The following is a 21,694-nucleotide window of genomic DNA, read 5'->3' as shown; positions in this document are numbered from 1 at the left end:
ATGAAGTGGAGGCTCACCTCGGGAGTGTTGTGTTATAAGAAGGTACCCCTTAAACTTAAAGGAAAATTCTACAGAGTGGCAGTCCGTCCGTCCATGCTGTACGAAGTGGAGTGTTGGCCAGTCAAGAACTCTCACATTTAAAGGTTGAAGGTGGCAGAAATAAGAATGTTGTGTTGGATGTTTAAACTTACTAGAGGCGATAGAGTTATGAATGGGACTATCCGGGAGAAGGTGTGAGTGACTTCGGTGGAGGACAAGATGCGAGAAGAAAGATTGAGATGGTTTGGGCATGTGATGAGGAGGGGCACGGATGCCCCAGTTCGGAGGTATGAGAGGCTAGCTTTGGATGGCTTCAGAAAGAGTAGAGGTAGACCAAAAAAATACTGGAGGGAGGTGATTAAACATGACATGGAACAGCTACAGCTTACTGAGGACATGACCCTAGACAAGAAGGTGTGGAGGTCGCGGATTAGGGTAGAAGGACAGTGTGAGTGTGTGGGTTGTGGCAAGGTGGTAGGAGAGCGCTTATGTAGCCGGGTTAGTAATCCTAGGACTGTGTCCATGAGTAGGAGCCTCTAGTCAGGAGAGTTTGGGTGTGGTGGGTGTCTTTGGTCTGTGAGTGTATGTTACTACTAGGAGGGTATCCTCTTTCTTATTTCTTATCTCGAATTGCTAGTATTTCTCTTATTTCGTATTTCTCTAATATTTATTTTTATTATTTCTTATTTCGTATTTCGTTTATACCATCCATTCCATTTCACGTTTCATTACGACCTTGGTGTATTATTCTCTATCTTGAGTCGGGGGTCTATCGGAAACAATCTCTCTACTTTTTCGGAGGTAGCGGTATGGACTGCGTACATTTTACCCTCCCCAAACCTCATTTTGTAGGAATACACTGATGGACTGTTATTGTTGTTGTAATTAAGAAAATGAATTGAACTTGAAAAGTTGAATTTTTTTGACATTATCAAAGTGTTAATACACGTTTCTTTTTCTTTACGTGTTTTTCCTTATTTCACTTTAAATTAGTGCTTTCCTATTGTCTTTTCAAATTTGTTCTTCATTTTTTCTTTTTCCAATTCTGTTTTGTTGGAAGAAGAGAAGGTAGGGGCGAGGGCGGAGGTGGAGGTTGGGAAGATTGAGAGGAAAAAAGAGAGAAATAGAGAGGAAGTATAAAATTTGGGTGAAAAAAATGGCAGAAGAAGAAGTTTGACAAAAACACCACTTCTCACACGCCTATTTTTGGTGTAGTACACTCATTAAGACGTCAGCGAAAAGTATTTAAATGGTTCAAATCTGAAATGCTAGAGATGTTCAATAGGCACAAGACTATGCTTAGGTGTCTAAGCAGTTATGCAGAAAATTTTAAGAGCCAGTAGCTGACTTAAGCCCTTTAATAATGAATTGACGTGAATCCTATTTTTCTTTCATGCCTTGGATTATCATGTGTTACTAATCCGTGAGAGATAATCAAGAAATCGATGGAGTAATTAACATGCACTTAAGCAATCATTATGCACGTATGTAGTTGAATAGAGGGATAAATTCGTTTTTCTCCTTTATATTGAACATTGCAAGGTCATGACAACAAAGAACCATAGAGATGTGAGAAGTTTTGTTTTCACCATCGACATTGTGTAAGTAGTGCTATACTAGATTGACGCCTTTATTGGTACTTGTACAATACTCCTTGTTGGTTATTATGATTTTTCACCTCGAACAAAGAGATTAATTTTTAGTACTTTTAAAGGTTATCATTGATGAAAGAAGGACTTTAGACTTTCGAAATAAGGATTAAATTGGAATTCAAACTTTTGCCCTAACAACACCTTTACTAAGAAATTGTGAAGGGCCTTGGCCAAATCTCAATAAAAATATTTCAACATTGACATAAGAAAGTCAATAAAATAAAAAATTAAAAGGACATGAGAGACACAACCCATAATCGAGGAAACAATTATGTTCATGATGCCCCCATTATTTTCGACATTCTACGATATCTCAGACTGTCTCGTGAAGATCTTCAATCCAAACCTTCGCGTTTACTGTCTTCTTAAAGGAAGGATGAACCATTCTTCTACTATCATAGAAAACAATAATCAAAGAACAATAACTCAGCTGCTTTGTGTATTTCCACTATTGCTTGCTTCGTGTATTACACAATATTGCCTGAAGGAAACATGATGCAAGAGAGATTAGTCCAGTGATAAGTGCAAGAGATTTCCTAAAAGGCGTCTCATGTCGTTAGATTGAGATATATACAAGGTGACGGGTATTCAACTGCCTTGTATTTGATGAAAACTTCTCCAAATTTTTGCCTTGAAAAATTATGTCATAGTCAAGAGTAATTTAACCCTCAAATTTTCATTATTAAGGACAAAAATTAAAGATCAAGAATAAAAATTAAAGACCGCCTTTATATAAAGGGATTCCATGGAATATTGGGTGCACTTACATAAATGGGCTGTACATTGGGCCTAATTAAATACTCAGGCCCATCCATTCTACTATGATCCGAAACCCAACATTTTCGGACCAATTCTCCACTTTCAGTAGATCAACACAGCAAAGAGAAAAATGCAGAAAAGAGAGCAAGCAAAGCTAACCGGATCAACCGGTGGATCCGCCGCCCCGCCGCCGAAAAGAGGCCGGCCATTTGGTAGCGGAAGTAGCAACGCCGCTGCCGCTGCTGCTGCCGCCGCGGCAGCTGACTCAGCAGCTCCGTCAACACTGCTTGGACCTTCACTGCAAGTTCACTCCGCCTTCGCTGGTTAGTACAAGATCGTTTCTCATAAATATAAATTATTGAATTTCGTATACGTATGACATCTCTACTTCTTTGGAGTTAGCGGTATGGACTGCATACATTTTACCCTCCTCAGACCCACAAAATACACTGGGTTTGTTGTTGTTGTATATGTATAACATCCTGATCGGGCTATATGTGAATTTTTGAGCTGTAAATTGTACTCTCTCCGTTCCTTATTATTTGTCCACTTTACTAAAAATATCTCACTCAAAGTACTCGTGTGCTTTTACTTCTCCACCGTACTAAAATTATCTGGCTCAAATTACTTGTGTGCTTTTACTTGTCCACGTACTGAAAGTATCTGGCTCAAATTACTCAAGTGCTTTTACTTGTCCACTATGCGTAAATATGTGGCCAAATTACTCGTGTAATTTTACTTGTCCACTATGCTTAAATATGTGGCCCAAATTACTCGTGTGCTTTTACTTATCCACTGTGCTTAAAATATCTGGCTCAAATTACTCGTGTGCTTTTACTTGTCTTCTGTGCTTAAAATATCTGGCTCAAATTTCTCGTGTGCTTTTACTTGTCCATTGTACTTAAAATATCTGGCCTAAATTACTGTGTGCTTTTACTTATCCACTATACTTAAAATAGCTGGCTCAAAGTACTCGTGTGCTTTTACTTGTCCATTGTACTTAACATATCTGGCCAAATTACTCCTGTGCTTTTACTTGTCCATTGTACTAAACATATCTAGCTCAAAGCACTCATGTGCTTTTACTTGTCCACTGTATGTAGATATCTGCCCCAAATTACTCGTGTGCTTTTACTTGACCACTGTACTTTAAATATCTGCCTTAAATTACTCGTGTACTTTTACTTGTCCACAGTACTAAAAGTATCTTGCTCAAAGGTACTTGTGTGCTTTTACTTGTCCATTGTACTTAAATATATGGCCCAAGTTACTCGCGTGCTTTTACTTGTCCAGTGTACTTAAATATCTTCCCCAAATTACTCGTGTGCTTTTACTTGTCCACTGTACTTAAAATATCTGCCTCAAATTACTCGTGTACTTTTACTTGTCTACTGTACTAAAATATCTAGCTCAAAGTACTTGTGTGCTTTTACTTGTCCATTGTACTTAAATATATGGCCCAAGTTACTCGCGTACTTTTACTTGTCCATTGTACTTAAATATATGGTCCAAGTTACTCGCATGCTTTTACTTGTCCGCTGTATTTAAATATTTGGCCCAAATTACTCGTGTGCTTTTACTTGCCCACTGTACTTAAAATATCTGGCTCAAATTACTCTTGTACTTTTATTGTCCACTGTACGAAAAATAAATGTCCACTACTCCCTTCATTCCAAAATAGTTGGTATATCTCGTTTCTCGAGAGTCAATTTAATTAATTTTCAAAGACAAATTAGATTAAATTAATTCAATATTTTAAAATTAAAATTTAGATATTCAAAACTACATGAATAGTAATATAAGTTGCAATTTCTCTTTTTTTTTTCAATAGAAAAAATACATCGTAAAATGTTAGTTAAAGCGTTTGACTCTAAAAAAGAAACTATAACAAGTAAAAAGGAACGGAGGGAGTATTATTTGTCCAGTTTGAAAAATCAAGTGATAATTTATCACTTTTAGAAAAAGGGCAACCCGGTACACTAAAGCCACTTTTGTGCGCGGTGTCCTGGGAAGGGCCCCACCACAAGGGTTTATTGTATGCAACTTTACCTTGTATTTCTGTCAGAGGCCGTTTCCAAGGCTTGAACCCGTGACCTCCTAGTCACTCAGTTTCTAATTTACCTTTATTATTAAATATAGTCATTTTCCAAAGCGTTGAATTTATATTTTTTAAAGAGTAATATGGTAAATCGTCATTCTATTTGTTGATTTTAAGGGGTGTGTGAAGTTAATAATGGACAAGTATAAATGGACGGAGAGAGTACTTGTCAATTTACAAAATTAGGGTAGACTTATTTTTTCTCATTTTTACCGTTAAATTAATTCTTTTTAATAGCATAAATATTGTAAAGTTCCAAAAAAGCTCCTTCGTCGTTAATTTTCCTATTGATGGATTAAGGCACGTAAATATAGAGCATTAAAAAGAGTTAAAAGGGTAATTTAGTAGTAGTATATCATTTTTATTTATGATTTCTTAAAAGGCTTGTTAAGAGGAAAGTGGACAAGTAATATAGGACGTAGAGAATACATCATATCATCCTTTATACGCTGGTCATGTTCCAATTAATAGGAGTTTATCTGGAAAAGAAATGGATCAAGATTTGAAGATTCCTAGGACCGCGTAAGGACAATTTATTATTAACAACCAATGTGGGTCATTCCAATACCTCACATTCCCAGTATTAGACATCAGTATTAGACATCTGGAGCATTGACAAATATAACATGGAAGCCCTACATTAAGTAAATCAAAAATTGGTATTGCGTCTGACTCTAATACTATTTTAGGAAACTGGACAATGAAAATTTGGAGAGAAGATGGGACAAAAATTAGAGGCTAAAGAGAATTTCATACCATCCGATAATTGCAATCTGAACTTTAAGCATGTATATACTGTTGGGTTCTAAGTGATGAAATGTTAATGGAAAATGGAGGGACGAAAATAGAGGAAAAGTGAATTGAGTTTTCACTTTAAGAAAGAAGTGCTCTCCCAAATTGGTGGGAGAAAGGAACTTTTTCATGCTTAACTATAGAAGCATGCTTTCATGTGGATAGTGAGACAAGAAGAAGACAGGCCTCGTACCGTCGTCGCTCGCTCGACTTTGGCTTTGGCTTCGAATTTGGAAATCAATGGAGAGATTATCTTTTAGACAATTCATTTGAAACTTCAGAGTTAATGATTTTTTAATCCAAAAATTCGATAGAAAATTTTTCTCTATTTGTGGATGCACTCGAGCATGTGCGGACATATGTCACAACGCACCTCGAAGGGAGGCAACCCTTCGAGGCGCTATTTGAAAACGAAGAAGGGACCTGCGCGTGCACCTGGCGATTTGTGGACGCAGGTGTCAACGCAGGTCAGACAAAACACACTGCTTTGTGCAAAGGCTGACATGTGGCCGCAAATGGGGTCCGCAGGTTGGCGACGGTTCGAAACATTGCGATCTTTCATGAACCATTGTTTGCTTTCTTAAGCACCACTTTTTAGCTATAAAAACCTGAGTTTTTCCTCATGTAAATGCACAAAATTTTAAAATAAAATACACTTTCTTCTTTTTGAAATACTCAAGTGTGATTTACAAATCGTTGAGTGAATTCGCAATCCAGCAAATTTGAGGTACCGCTATTTGCTGAAGTGAATCATTTTATCCTGAGAGGTTATATTCCATCAACCACGGATACTTGAGGGAATTATTTCCTTAAGGACATACTATGAATTCGATGGGCTTGATTCTCTCTGTCTTCATCTCTTTTCTATGGTTTGTCTAGTTTTTTCAGAAAATAGTTTGAACTTCTTTGTTGTTCTTGAAGTTGGTATTGAATTTCATGTTGTAAATGTTGATTGTACCTGGATAACAACAATCTTAAGGAAATTATACTTTTGTATTTTGGTTTCTGGAGATTAAAGCCTTTTGCTTTTATACTCTGTTTGAACTTGATTATGATTTGAAGATATAAAAAATTCATCAAAAGTCAAAATTCATTTGATTGTCGATTTGAAAAATAGAAAAACTTCATCATTAAACTTGAAACAAGTTGTTTAAAGTTTAAGACTTTATTGTTAGTATCTGTGATACTAAATTGGTTGTCTATTTGTGACAATAAAATGACTACTGAAAATCAAATCAATGATGGAATGACGAATGTTGCAGCAACTAACATTACTACTTTGAGTCGTTCAAATGTTGCTCCTGCCATGACACCGGTGGAAAACTCAGGAATTTTTTTTGGTGTTGATTTCAAAAGATGGTAGCAAAAGATGTTCTTTTACTTGACTACCTTAAGTTTACAAAGGTTCAACACGAAAAACGTTACTGAATTGTCGAAAGAAACTCCGAAAGAGGAACGTATTTTAGTAATAAAAGCTTGGAAACACAGAGATTTTTTATGTAAGAATTACATTCTGAGTGGCCGACAAGATGATTTGTACAATATGTATAATAACATGAAGACCTTTAAGGAACTCTGGGATGCTTTAGAGAAGAAGTACAAAACAAAGTATGCCAGAATGAAGAAATTCATTGTTGTAAAATTTTTGGACTTCAAGATGTAGATAGTAAAACTGTAGTTACCCAAGTTCAAGATTTGCAAGTCCTAATCCACGATCTTCTTACTAAAGTTTGGTTGTGAATGATGCTTTTCAAGTGCCTACAATAATCGAGAAGTTACCACTTTTATGGAAGGACTTCAAAAATTACTTGAAGCATAAACGCAAGGAGATGTTTGTCGAAGATCTCATTGTGAGGTTGAGGATTGAAGAGGATAATAAGGCAGCGAAAAAGAGGTCTCTAGGGGAATTCAACAATAAGTGGAGCAAATATTGTTGAAAATGATCCCTCTAAATCAAAGAAGAGAAAGAAAGCACACGGACAACAAGACAATCCTCCTAAGAAGAAATTCAAAGGAAATTGCTTTAATTGTGGCAAAGTTGGCCACAAGTGTACTGATTGTCGGGCTCCGAAGAAGGGCAAGAAAAAGGATCAAATAAACATGACTAGATCCACAAAAGAAATGAACAATCTTTGTGCCATGCTTTTGAAATGCAATCTAGTTGGTAATCCTAGAGAGTGGTGGATTGATTTCAATACCTCTCGCCACGTGTGTTGTTAGATCCACAAAAGAAATGAACAATCTTTGTGCCATGCTTTTGAAATGCAATCTAGTTGGTAATCCTAGAGAGTGGTGGATTGATTTCAATACCTCTCGCCACGTGTGTGCCAACAAAGAACTATTTGCATCATATGCTTCGGCTTAAGCTAACGAGAAAATATTTATGGCAAACTCCGCTACGGCAAAGGTTGAAGAAACAGACAAGATTTGCTTGAAGATGACATCGGGCAAGGTGGTGACACTAAACAATGTCCTTTATGTTTCGGAGATGTGAAAGAACTTAGTTTCTACTTCACTTCTGACTATTCAAATGTGTATTTGTTTCAGATAAAGTTGTAATAAGTAAGGGTGAAGTGTATGTAGGTAAAGGTTACCTCATCGAGGGTCTTTTTAGGATTAATGTAATGACAATTGATATGAATAAAAGTTTTGATTCTCCTTGCTTGAGTTAAACAATTTATTGCATGAACGTTTAGGACATGTCGATTATATAACCTTGCGAAAACTGATTAGTTTGGAAGTTTTTGCCTAACTTTGAGTGCAGTAAATTAAAGTGTCAAACATGTGTTGAATCTAAGTATGCTAAGCATCTGTATAAATATGTTGAAAGGAATTCAAGTCCCTTATACTTAATCACACAGACATTAGTGATATGAAGTCAACACCATCTCCTGGTGGGAAAAAGTATTTTATAACTTTTATTTTGCACTAGAAAGTGTTATAGTTATTGCTGAGCAATAGAAACGTTTAGGCAATGTAAAACTAAAGTTGAAAATCAGTTAGATAAAAAGATTAAAATGATAGAAGTGATAGAGGTGGAGAGTATGAATCTTCTTTTGCAGAGATATGTTTGGAAAAATGGAATTGTCTATCAAACTACTGGCTCGTACTCACTCAATCAAATGAAATTGCAATAAGGAAAAATCGAACATTGAAGAAAATGATGAATGCTTACTACTAAATTTAGGTTTATCGTAGAACTTGTGGGGGAAGCTATCCTTACAGCAAATTGAATACTCAATAAAGTGCACCATAGCAAGAAACAATCTATTCCATATGATAAATGGAAAGGAAGGAAACCCAACTTGAAATATTTCAAAGTGTGGGGTGTCTAGCCAAAGTCCAAGTTCCTATTTCCAGTCGTCGGATATGCTACAAACAGTAACACATATCGATTTTTGGTTCATAAATTCGAACATTCGGATATCCATGATAATACGGTAATTGAATCAGATAATGTTAAATATTTTGAACACATTTATCTGTATAAAACTAGACATGGGTTATCTAGTGAAGGGTCTAAACGACCTAGGGATGAACCAAAGGAGAATGTACTTGATGAAGAGAATCCTAGGTGTAGTAAACGTCAAAGGACGCCAACTTCCTTCGGATCAGATTTTGTAATATTTCTTCTCGAAAATGAGCCTCACACATTCAAAGAAGCGATGTCTATTGCGGACTCATCCTTTTGGAAAGAGGCTGTCAATGCTAAAATTGATTCAATCATCAGCATTCATACTTGGGAGTTGGTTGATCTTCCTCCAAGAAATAAATCTTTAGGTTCAAAATGAATCTTCAAAAGGAAAATAAAAGTTGATGGTACTATTGACAAATACAAAGCAAGACTTGTTGTGAAAGACTTTTGACAAAATGGCGGCATTGATTATTTGGACACATACACGCTAGTAACACGCTAGTAACAAGAATAACGTTCATTCAGATGTTGGTTGTGTTAGTTGCGATATATGGTCTTGAAATTCATCAAATAGATGTGAAAACAACTTTCTTAAATGGAGAATTGAAGAAAGAAATTTACATGGAACAACCTGAGGTTTTGTGGTTTCTGGTAAAAGAAGAAAGTGCGCAAACTTGTTAAGTCACTTTATAGACTAAAACAAGCACCCAAACAGTGGCATGCAAAGTTTGACCAAATCATGTTGGCAAACAGATTCAAGATAAATAAATGTGATACATGTGTTTACATTAAAGACACTCCAAATCACAAATTCATTGTTTGTTTGTATGTGGATGACATGTTGGTCATTAGTAGAGACATTTCTGACATAAATGCTACTAAACGAATGCTAGAAAGCAAATTTGATATGAAGGACCTTGGAGTTGCTGATGTGATCTTAGGGCTAAGAATTCATAGAACTCCACAAGGGTTGGCATTATCACAATCTCATTACATTGAAAACGTACTTGACAAGTTCAAGTATTTGGATTTCAATATTGCTAAGAGTCCATTAGACGTACGCTTTGCACTTCAAAAAAATAAAGGTGCAAGTGACTCACAATTGGACTATGTAAGAGTGTTGGAAAATTTGATGTATATCATGAATTGTATGCAACCATATGTAGCATGCGTATTAGTAAATTGAGTTGGTACATGAGTAATCCCAATCAAACTCATTGGATGACAATGAAAAGAGTTTTGATATATCTAAAACATACTCAAGACTATGCTTTCCATTATAACAAATATCCTGTGGTAATTAAAGGATATAGTGATGCAAGTTGGATCATCAGGTCAGATGAAGTAAAATCCACAAGTGATTATGTATTTACTCTTGGTGGAGGAGCAGTCTTTTGGAAATCATCCAAACAAACATGTATTGCCTGCTCTATACTGGAATATGAATTTATCGCGTTAGATAAAGACGGTGAAGAAATTGAATGACTTTGTAATTTTTTGAAAGATATTCCTTATTGGCCCAAACCATTAGCACCAGTATGCATGCACTGCGATAGTCAAGCGACAATAGGTAGGGCAGAGAGCATGACGTGTAACGAAAAATTTCATCATATAAGACGGAGACATAATACTATTAGAGAACTACTCTCTAGTGGAATTACCACGATTGGCTATGTGAAATCAAAAAATAATGTGTCGGGTCCACTTACAAAAGACTTAAGTAGAGAGGGAGTTCAGAGATCATTGAAGGAAATGGGTTTAAGGCCAAGGACAAGTCATCACGACGGTAACTCTATCTAGCGGATTGGAGATCCCAAGAGCTAGGTTCAGGGAGATCAAATAAAGTTGTGACTGGCGGTTCAACATTGTCAATTAACTCAACCCTTTCTCATAATGAAGACAATGTTCAGCAAACAAGGATAAGACTTATGGATGAAAGCTTTTTAATGGTTTCTAAATTTGATAGGTTTGACCAAATAGTTTAATCTATAGGATTAAATGTTTAGGAATCACTTATGGGAGGGTGAAGTAGAAGCTGCTTCAAGGAGAATAATAGTAAAGACCTATTCTCCAAGCTCTCATGAAACTAGGCAGTGTTCATGGTTGAAACAAACAAAATCATGAGAATCATACACGGTAAAAGGCTGGTTGTGTGACTTGTGTTGTCTAGATGTACACAAAAGTTCGACAGTTCAAAGATACCGTATCTACCGATTGATCGAGTGCATTCGATACGTTCACTATGGAAAGTTCAAAGAGAAACCTACTTATCCAGATGCAATTAACCTTTGCTTGAAGATCACACACTTGCTTGTATATTTTTTGATGAAATAGCCATTCCCCATTCATGTGGGGGATTGTTGGGTTTTAAGTGATGAAATGTGAATGAAAAATGGAGGGGAAGTAAATTGAGTTCACTTTGAGAAAAAAGTGTTCTTCCACATTGGTGGGAGAAAAGAACTTTTGTATGCTTAAATATAGAAGCATGCCTACATGTGGATCGTCGCTCGACTCGACTTTTGCTTTGAATTTGAATTTGTTAAATGATCGATCGAGAGATTATTTTTTCTAGACAAAATTCATTTTAAACTTGAGAGGTAGTGATTTTTTAATCCAAAAATCCGATAAAAAAATACTTTCCATGTGCGGATGCACTTGAGCATGTGCTGACTCATGTCACAACGCACTTCGAAAGGACCCGACTTGAAAATGTAAAAGGGACTTGCGCGTGCCTGACTATTAGAATATGAGTAGAAATAGAAATAGTATATAAAAATCCTACTTGGAAAAGGATTGTACTATACTGTATATAAATAGGGTCTCGATGTAATTATGTAAAGACACAATTCAATAATATTTTTCTCCATTAATTCTCACATGTTATCGGAGCGTTGGTGAGAAACATCATAAAAAAATAACTTAGTCACCGTGCGTGAATTTCGGTGACTGATTTGTGTCATATTTTATTTTGTGGGTTCTGTGAAAAATACACCACCACCAAGAGGATCAAAAAGATCAAGCGACAAAAACCCGACAAAAACCGCCGGAATATTACCATACACGACCCCACGCGCTAGTTAGAATCTTGAAATTTCGGCGAGATCTCGTCACGTGCCGGCGCATGAGCCCATCTCCGGTCGATTTTTGAGTTCTTTTTTCTGTTGGAATCGCCGATCTATTCCGACTCCGACCACTTACTATTTTCCAGATTCCACCAAGTATTTTGAGATTCTGAATTCCGGAGACTACATATTTTTTGGTAACTGTTTTCAGACATTTATTAACTGTTTTTTAGGTCTTTTAAGTCAAATTCCCAAGATGTCTTTTGGGCATGATAATTTTTTTTTTACTTGCACCGGGTATCCGAGACTCTTCGAGTCCCGACTAATACCGGGGGTGCACAGGCCCTCAGCAAGGAGTTTCCCGCAAGTTCCCCATGGGTAATTCAGGGTTTCACCGAATCCGATGGCCCTCAGAAATTGTTTGCGCCCAGTGGGTATCGAACTCGAGACCTTGAAAGGGAGCACCCCAGAGCTCAAGCCAATTACCACCAGGCCAACCTCTGAGGGTTAGGGCATGATATTTTTGGCTCCAAATATATAGGAATTGGAAGTTCAAGTCCTATGATCACTTTTGAACCTTTAATGGGAAGTTCATAATTTTTATCCTGGGCTTCCTCTGTTGAGTTGTGGTGCGAAGGTCAAGGTGTCCAAGATCACTTAAAGAACAATGCTAGTGTGGTAGATGAAAAAGCAAAATCTAGCGCGGAAGATGCGAAAGCTAAAGAGCAATGGGATCTCTTATGGTGATATATTGATTCCAAGTTGATGCCCTTTTTTCGTCCATTTCAGACGTGTTACTTAGTTTGGGAAAAGGCTCGTGTCTTTGGGAGCACATGCTTTGTTCATAACTCAGCCTCTGGAAAAGACAAATTAGCCCCTCGTGCTCTCAAGTGTGTTTTCCTTGGTTACTCTCGAGTTCAAAATGGGTATCATTGTTATTCACCGGATCTTCATCGCTACTTTATGTCCGTCGATGTCACTTTTTTTGAATCTTGACCTTACTATATATCTTTTGATCATCCTGATATCTCTGAGATTTTACGCGTATCTCCAGTCTTACCCGTATCTCCAGACTTATTCGAACCAACCTTTAAGGAATCAACGGTTACTTCTACTTCTCCAGCTGCAGTGCCACCACTTCTAACTTATCATCGTTGTCCGCGTCCACCATTAGTTCCAGATGATTCACTTCATGCGTCGGACGCTGCTCCTTCTGCGGAATTGCCTTCTCCTAGCCAATCAGTTGCACTTCAAAAAGGTATGCGTTCCACTCGTAATGCTAACGCACACTATACTTTCTTGAGTTATCATCGTTTATCATCACCCCATTATGTTTTTGTATCATCTTTGTACTCTATTTCCATCTCTAAGACTATAGGTGAAGCACTTTCTCATTCAGAATGGAAGCAGGTTATGATAGATAAGATGTCTGCTTTACATGCAAGTGGTACTTGGGAGCTTGTTTTCCTTCCTGCAGGTAAATCTACTATTGGTTGCCTTTGGGTTTATGCAGTCAAAGTTGGTCCAGACGATCAGGTTGATCGGCTTAAGGCTCGCCTTGTTGCCAAAAAATACACACAAATATTTGGGCTTGATTATGGTGACACTTTCTCTCCAGTGGCTAAAATAGCATCTGTCTGTTTTTTCCTATCCATTGCTGTCGTTCGTCATTGGCCTCTTTATCATTTGGATTTTAAGAATGCGTTTCTACATGGTGGTCTTGAGGAAGAAGTCTATATGGAGCAACCACCTAGTTTTGTTGCTCAGGGGGAGTCTAGTAGCCTTGTATGTCGATTGCACAGGTCACTCTATGGTCTGAAACAGTCCCCTCGAGCTTGGTTTGGAAAATTCAGCACAGTAATTCAGTAGTTTGGTATGATTCATAGTGGAGCTGATCAATCAGTGTTTTATCTACATTCTCAACCAAATTTGTGTATTTATCTGGTGGTTTATGTTGATGATATCGTTATCATCGGCAATAATGAAGATGGTATCACTAAATTGAAGTAAAATCTCTTTCAGCATTTTCAGGCCAAAGACCTCGGCAGACTGAAATATTTTTTAGGTATTGAGGTTGCTCAGTCCAGATCAGGTATTGTTGTTTCTCAGTGCAAGTTTGCCTTAGACATTTTTGAGGAGACAGGAATGATGGGATGTAGACCCGTTGACACTCCTATGGATCCAAATGCTAAACTTCTACCAGGACAGAGGAACCACTCAGTGATCCAGAAAGGTATAGGTATAAGCTGTTGGTTGGAAAGTTGAATTATCTCACTGTGACTAGACCTGACATATCCTTTTCTGTGAGTGTTGTAAGTCAATTTATGACTTCCCTCTGTGATAGTCATTGGGATGCAGTTGTTCGTATTCTGCGATATATTAAGTCAGCTCCAGGTAAAGGACTACTCTTTGAGGATCGAGGTCACAAGCATATCATTGGATATCGAGATGTTGATTGGGCAGGATCACTCTTTGATAGACGTTCTACCTCCGGATATTGTGTTTTAGTAGGAGGTAATCTGGTGTCTTGGAAGAGTAAGAAACATAGAGTGGTTTCTCGATCTAGTGCAGAATAAGAATATCGAGCAATAGTTGTAGCAACTTGTGAGCTAGTTTGGATCAAACAGTTGCTGAGAGAATTAAAATTTGGAGAAACCGGTAAGATGGAACTTGTGTGTGATAATCACCAGTCCCGCGTATCGCAATAAATCCAGTGTTTCATGAGAGGACTAAACACAAGAGATTGATTGTCATATCGCAATAAATCCAGTGTTTCTTGTCACTTTATCAGAGAAAAAAAATACTCTCAGGAGATATTGTTATAAAATTTGTGAAGTCAAGTGATCAAGTTGCAAATATCTTCACCAAGTCCCTTACCGCTCCTCATATTAATTACATTTATAACAAGCTAGGTACATATGATTTGTATGCACTAGCTTGAGGGGGAATGTTTGAATATGAGTAGAAATAGAAATATTATATAAAAATCCTACTTGGAAAAGGATTATACTATAATGTCTATAAATAGGGTCTCGATGTAATTATTTAAAGACATAATTCAATAATATTTTTCTTCATTAATTCTCACACTGGCGATATGTGGATGCTGGTGGCAACGCAGGTCAGCCAAAGCCAAAACACACTGCTTTGTGCAAAGGCTAAGATGGAGTCCGCAGGTCGGCGACGTTCGAAATAGTGCGATCGTGAACCATTGCTTCCTTTCTGAAGCACCACTTTTTGGCTATAAATATTTGATTTTTTCCTTAGGTAAAGGCACAAAATTTTGAAGTTAAATACACTCTCTTCTTCATGAAAAACTCAGGTGTGATTTACAAATCATGGAGTGAGTTCGTAGTTCGGCAAATTTGAGGTACCACTATTTGCTGAAATGAATCATCTTATCTTGAGAGGTCTTTCTGTCTTCATCACTTTCTTAAGGTTCTTATATTTTTTTTCAGAAAATAATTTGAACTTCTTTGTTATTCTTGAACTCGTTATTGAAGTTCATGTTGTAAATATAAATTGTACCCGGATAACAACATATACAATGTGAACAAGACTTGGTAACGGCTTCTAACCTACGTGGTAACCCATTATAGCCAGTGTTGTTAAAAAGCAATAACTTTGTCGGTCCAAGGATGCGAAACAAGAGGTGGTCTCTTAGTGGGAAAAGCCATGTGGTTCGGATAAATGTGCCCTTCAAACAATGACATGGAAAGTGATTAAGCAAAAAGTGGGTGGTTCTTGTCTTCTCGAGATTTCAACTTTGAGGAATTAGATTGATATCGGCATTGTTGTATTGATTTTAACTGCAATTCAGTTCTTAAAGTACCAAGTTCATATATGTTTGGTGTTCTCTAGTTTTGATAATTTTGTGCTTAACTTCAAAAAGCGTCCACTTTTCAAGCCCCATGAACCTTGTGATTTTTTTTTATGCATTTCGCTTTTAAAGAACGCTGTTATAGGCTACTAGCTGACAAGCTAACCAATTGAGACAATATCTCAAACTGTTGAACTAAGACAAAAACAAAAGAAAAGCTCCACATGCAAGTAAATCCAGTACAAAGCTCCACATTCAAGTAGATCCAGTACACTTGTCCAAGCTTCAGCGTTAAGTGAATCAACCACTTTATCAACAATGTTACATTTCTCTTTTAAATCATCTACACCCTTTGACCGAGCTAATTTCGTGCAAGTTCAAGCTCAAGTTTGTTACCACCAAGAAGTTTTAGAGTTGAAAGGATTGAACTTGAACCAGGGGGTGTATGTGTACTTCTTCAGTTTCGACTTTATATCTTAATGTGATTGCTAGAACTGTAATATTCCAATTAACCCTTAAAACACAACAACATCACACACTGCGAGTAAAGAAATGAAAGGGAGCAATGGGATAAATAACCAGTAAGAGGGTATGCTATAAATCTTGATGCACATGATTTGACTGCATACACTATGTACTGATGTAGATTCAATTATGGGAGTTGAATTGCGTGACATTGTCTACTGATCTATGATTCTATGATCTCCGAACTAGCCAACTAAGTCTAGAACTAAATGAACTAATTATGCCTAGGATTTGCGTGTGTAGGAAGGGAGGTATTTGTTTTTTATGTGGTCAACCCAAGCCGAGCAGACTAGATTGTTTCTGATCTCGACTAACTAATAAAGCTAAAATTCTCCTGGAAGGAAACACGATTTTGATAATAGGGTACTAACTGAAAATCGACTTGCATGTTGAATTGAGAAAAAGTAGAGGCATTGAATTCTGATAACGCTGCAGAAATAGGATGATGCCAGCCCCTTTATTCTTTGCATGCTCATTATTTGATTATGTTTAATTTTTTTAAAAAAAAACTTTACCAGAACAGAATAATAAAAGGATTGTTCTAGCACTTCAAAGTGGATTAAAGAGTGAGCTGACATGGGCATTAAATGCCCTCACTTTGCTATCATTCAAGGAGAAAGATGAAGTCCGCAAGGATGCGACTCCTCTTGCCAAAATTCCTGGATTGCTTGATGCTCTGCTTCAAGTTGTATGTTTCTTGATTTCTACCACACATTATGATTCCCATGCAACTTCTGTTTGTTCATTACTATTTATTCTATTATCATGCCGGTGTTGACAATAATCTGTTAAACAGATAGATGATTGGCGTGATATAGCCTTACCAAGGGTACTTGTAAAGGCACCTCGTGTCCGGCCTTTGGGTGCAAATGCAGCGGTTACTGGATTTGGACTTGAATATGAAGCATTGAACTCGAATGAATCTTTTCCCCATCCTAGGTAATTGCAGATCATTTCAAAACCCGTCTCTTTCTTTTCAATGCCTCTATTACTTCAATTGTTTTTACGTATTTGTTTTTACTGCATTAGATTTCTGTAATGGTTTGTAATCCTCGATGGCAGCACTGGTTCTGGACCTGTTCGGAAGAGTACTACCAAGTCTCGTCCCGCGGGTTTGTGGTTCGAGGAAGATGGCCTATTTAATTTAGATGATGTGGGCCGGATTGAAAAACAGCAGTTTGCTGTTGCTGCTTCAAACATTGTTCGCAACTTCTCTTTTATGCCAGATAATGAATTCATCATGGGCCAGCATAGACATTGCTTAGAAACTCTATTCCAATGTCTGGCAGATTATGTTACAGGTGGGAGAGAAGTTTAGTTTGATATCTATGATCTCTGTTTTGTGCTTTCAAGCTTGCATATATGACATGGCGCTTTTCTATGGGAAGTTATAATGTTGATATATATGGTTTCTGTGCTGTGCTTGCAAGCTTGCATTCGTGATATGGTTGTTTGTATTATCCCTTCACCTAAATACATTTTACTGCCCCTTTTTTCATAAGTTGTCTTCATGGTTATAATTTGCCTGGATGTTGATTTTGTCTTTCTTGAAGAATCGATGTATTCAATTGACCCCTGCCTAATGAAGACTGCTGATTTAGTTTCGCTGATTGAAGTAGCAATTATGCCTTGTATCTCCATTGAAAACCTATATGAATCTTTCAGAACATATTCCAGACTGCGATATGGCTTTCGGACCTGTTAAACCTATCCCCCTTACCAAACTATTGAATGACTTGTGCTTTTCTAGTTGATTCTTCCAATTCAAAGCTTGAATTTAATGTTCCGCCGCTAGCTTGGTAAAGTCTAAAGAGATGTCTTGGAATCTATTAGAAGTGTCCACTCCATTGTGTAACTCATGCATTTTAGTGTACCTGCCCGGCTATTTTTAAGTTCCTAGTCTGCGGACTTATGTTTTGCCCTATTACATAATTTTGATAGACTTGTTTACATGCACCCTGCATCCAAGTGCGCTTCCTTCCCTTTAAAAGAACACTTTGAAAAGAAAATGTAAGAAAATTAAATTAGCTAGTTCCTATTCTGAACAGCGAAAAGGCAATTGGAATATGTTCGAAAATGCAGTTTCTATGCCTGAACATTAAGTGTTTTATGTAATTTTCTTTAAGCTTGTTCCTTATACAATTTGTCATCTTTTTGTTTTAATGTCAACAGAGGATGAAGAACTTGTCACAAATGCTCTCGAGACTATGGTGAATATAGGTCCATTGATAGATCTCCGGATATTCAGTTCCCAAAAACCTTCTTTTATCAAAATGACGTAAGAGTAACACCTTTTAGTTGTTATTTCTCTTATATTATTTTATGTCAACACTGTAATTGACTTTCTTGATCCTTATACAGAGAGAAACGTGCAGTTCAGGCTCTCATGGGAGTACTAGGATCTGCTGTTAAGGCCTGGCATTGTGCTGCCGCTGAATTAATTGGTCGTCTTATAATAAATTCTGATAATGAACCTTTCCTAATTCCTTGTGCTTCGCAGGTTGATGTTCTTTCTGACAGTCCCTTTTCTGGAGTTCCTAAATGTACTCTGTGAATATTCAGAAAACCCGTTGACTTTAATTTTGGTGTCGCAGATTTATAAACGTTTAGTTGATATCATGAGCCAACCGGCTACTGATGCTCAAGCAGCGGCTATTGGTGCATTATATAACCTTTCAGAAATAAATATTGACTGTCGTTTAAAGCTTGCTAGTGAACGATGGTGAGACAGGCAATCTGACCAATTCACAGCTTTTTATTTAGTAAGTGTCTGAATGACTTATCCACCACATTAAACTTCAGGGCTATTGATAGACTGTTGAAGGTGATTAAGACGCCACATCCAGTGCCAGAAGTGTGCAGGAAAGCAGCAACGATTTTGGAAAACCTTGCATCAGAGCCACAGAACAAGCCCCTTCTGCTAGTGCATGAAAATGCATTTGCGGAGATGCTTTTTGGTGATCCAAGATACTCGGACATATTTTCTAGGATACTGTATGAACTAACATCACGTCCAAGCAACAAAATGGCATCAGCGCGAGGGATATGGGGCATGTAACATCAAAACACACAAGGTACTTAATTTTGTGATATTTTATCTGAAATATGTTTTTGTACATAGATTTAAATGTGATTAGTCAAGCATATGCTTTGTTGTAAACCTCACATAAATTCACCTTAGAAATATGCTGTGTTGTAAACCTAACGTTAATTCACCTCAGAAGTGCAATATATATGTTACTATAGGTCTGCCATTTCTGGCCTTCATTTTGTTGGAAACTGTTGGAACTTTGCATTACTGTTTGCTTATACAAGTTAAGAAAAAACATTCTTGCCTTTCCATTCTTTCTCCATTGCCGATATCTACATATAATGAATTCTTTAAGTTTTCTTCAGCGTGATGCTTCAAAATTTCTGGTATTTTTAATCCTCAAGTCAATTGGCCAAAGGAGTTTTCAAGTCATCACGTTTTTGGACCTTTACATCAAAAATCAATTAGCCCCGTAATACGTGTGGTAAAGAAATTGGATATTGTACACTTTATTGATGAGAATATAGCCTGTGGGATTCATGTACTCGTATATGTTTTGCATTTTAAATTGATTATTTTTTTTCATACATAAATAAAGTATAAAAGTGCAGGTTACAAGTAATACAACTACTAAAGTTGTTTTGCCTCCCTTGTGGCTGCTTTGAAACAGAGAGATCTATGGGTGTCGCAAAAAAGTCTGCTTGACCCACTAAGATCATTAGCACAAGTACTGGATGTGGTACTGTTGTTTTGGATGATAATACAATCATATAAGCCAGTTAACATATTTTGCAAGTCAGTCTTAACTCTTTTTCTGATAAGGGAACCCATAGCCCCTACCCTTTGGGTGTGCACAGCGTAAACCCGCTCCTGTTTGCAAACCACATGGGAGAGGTAGACTGCACTAGACAAGCCCCGTGCCACGAGCTCAACTCAGAAGGCCAATCACTTTTCGCATGCAAGGGTTTCGAACTTGAGACCTCTATTAGGGAAGTCCCAAGAAGGGCTTTGTAAGAAATTCTTAAATCTTAATCCTCAGTCTCATCAGACCTTAGTTAAGACTACTCCTTTGTTTGATATTTGAAGCCTGCTCAAGTCAAAGGGTGTGTTTGGTATATAGGGAAATTTCAATTTTCCCATGTCCTAAATAACTTACATGGTGGGAGTAGTGATTAATCAAAAACTAAAATCAGTTTATGTCACTGATAATAGACAACGGGGCCTTAGACATTTTATTCTTATACATTCTCTTTTAAGAACAGGAAAACTATTCTCAAATAACTAGTTAACACCAACTGAAATTGATCAAATTGCTATGAAAAGTTGAAACAACCATAAGCAAAAGAGAAAACTAATAACAACTGAATCATTCAAGAACTCGTGAAAGATGTTGACCTTCTTCTCTTGAACTCCTTCCTTTTCAGCCTTTACTGAAAGATCTTTAAAATTGATCATTGGGGTTGTGATTGGCTTTATATAGACCCCAATACTCCCAATGCCACAACCATTTGTGCCACCATGAAAACCACCAAAAGAAGGATAATTTCCTATCTGAAAGATGAACTTGCTATCACGAGCTGATGGGGTTCCAAACGGTCGGTTCCGAATGATATTGAGCTCAAAGTACTACCAAATTTAACCCGTGCTTGGAATGAACCACTTATGGAAGTAAGAAATGCTATTGGATAATCGAACGTCACTGCACAAAAGCTTTTATATTCATGACTGCCGTATTTGTTTGACAAAACTAATTTGCCATTCTCATTCTCATCACAGAAGAGGAACTGCAGTGATTTAATTGTTTTATGACTGTAGGAAACAAAAATCTGGACTATTTCTCCTCGCCCCTTTTCATCCCAAATGGTTCTTCTATTTCTTCCTTGTTTGCCTGCTGTACCAACTTTGATCATATCCATATTTCTCCTCCTTTCTGTTCCCCAGTTGGAGAAAGACAAAAAGGTTCAAACGAGGCGGCAATAAGAGAAAGGGGTGCATCTCTTACGTTTTTCTTGGTGTTAATATCTAGATGGTCACTCAACTTACAACTTTTGTCTTAGAAAATCACACAACTTCGATTTTTGCTTAAAACTAGGGATTTTTCTTAGTCACATAACCTTGGGTTTTTCCTTCAAAAGTCGCTCAAAACTATGAATAAAAATTATCTTCTTTAGTTATACTAAGACACTCGTAAATTGTAAAACCTTTTTGTACGATCCGAGTCTTCTAGCACAACATATAACTATTTATTTCTTAGAATGCTGGTTTCAAATGAAATTTCTACAAAACTTAATTAAAAAAATAATTACATAATTTGAGTAACTTTGTAAGTAAAATACTCAAATTTGAGTGACTTTTGGAGTAACTAAAGTCGAGTGACTTTTTAAGAGAAAAACTCTCATTTTGAGTGTAATTATGAGTAAAAATCAAAGTTGAGTGACAGATAAAAGTCATAAGTTGAGTCACACATAATACTTCTTTTAAATAATCGTGGTGTCTGGGTC

The 21,694-nt window shown here is 37.0% G+C and overlaps 1 protein-coding gene and 1 long non-coding RNA gene across 5 annotated transcripts; one reads left to right on the top strand and one right to left on the bottom strand.

Moving 5' to 3' along the window:
• Positions 1–1,838: 1,838 nt before the first annotated feature.
• Positions 1,839–2,761, bottom strand: LOC124897027. Its single transcript, XR_007053452.1, has 2 exons — positions 2,459–2,761; positions 1,839–2,172 (listed from the first exon to the last, which is right to left on the bottom strand). It is a non-coding gene; the product is annotated as an uncharacterized LOC124897027 (long non-coding RNA).
• Positions 2,288–21,425, top strand: LOC107864662 (armadillo repeat-containing protein LFR). Of its 4 annotated transcripts, none has more exons than XM_047409146.1 (9): positions 2,435–2,773; positions 16,681–16,850; positions 16,959–17,101; positions 17,225–17,463; positions 18,335–18,440; positions 18,524–18,662; positions 18,757–18,884; positions 18,965–19,236; positions 19,805–21,425. In XM_047409146.1, exons 1-8 carry the CDS (start codon positions 2,581–2,583, stop codon positions 19,218–19,220), a joined length of 1,374 nt encoding a protein of 457 aa, XP_047265102.1. In that variant the 5' UTR covers positions 2,435–2,580; the 3' UTR covers positions 19,221–19,236; positions 19,805–21,425. The 4 variants fall into 4 exon arrangements, with proteins under 4 accessions (XP_016566583.2, XP_047265102.1, XP_016566584.2 ...); XM_016711098.2 differs by having other exon boundaries at positions 19,864–21,423; XM_016711099.2 differs by having other exon boundaries at positions 19,559–19,816.
• Positions 21,426–21,694: the final 269 nt, after the last annotated feature.

This window comes from Capsicum annuum, chromosome 3, assembly GCF_002878395.1.
Source record: "Capsicum annuum cultivar UCD-10X-F1 chromosome 3, UCD10Xv1.1, whole genome shotgun sequence".
Taxonomy (NCBI): domain Eukaryota; kingdom Viridiplantae; phylum Streptophyta; class Magnoliopsida; order Solanales; family Solanaceae; genus Capsicum; species Capsicum annuum.
This window is presented reverse-complemented; position numbering and strand designations above follow the sequence as displayed.

What these genes read in the sequence shown, in the direction of transcription:
- LOC107864662 (XM_047409146.1), top strand. Translation starts at nt 2,581, where the DNA reads ATGCAGAAAAGAGAGCAAGCAAAGCTAACCGGATCAACCGGTGGATCC. An exon ending in TTGATGCTCTGCTTCAAGTT is followed by an intron (nt 16,851 to 16,958) that starts GTATGTTTCTTG and finishes TCTGTTAAACAG; the next exon opens with ATAGATGATTGGCGTGATAT. An exon ending in AAGCTTGCTAGTGAACGATG is followed by an intron (nt 18,885 to 18,964) that starts GTGAGACAGGCA and finishes ATTAAACTTCAG; the next exon opens with GGCTATTGATAGACTGTTGA.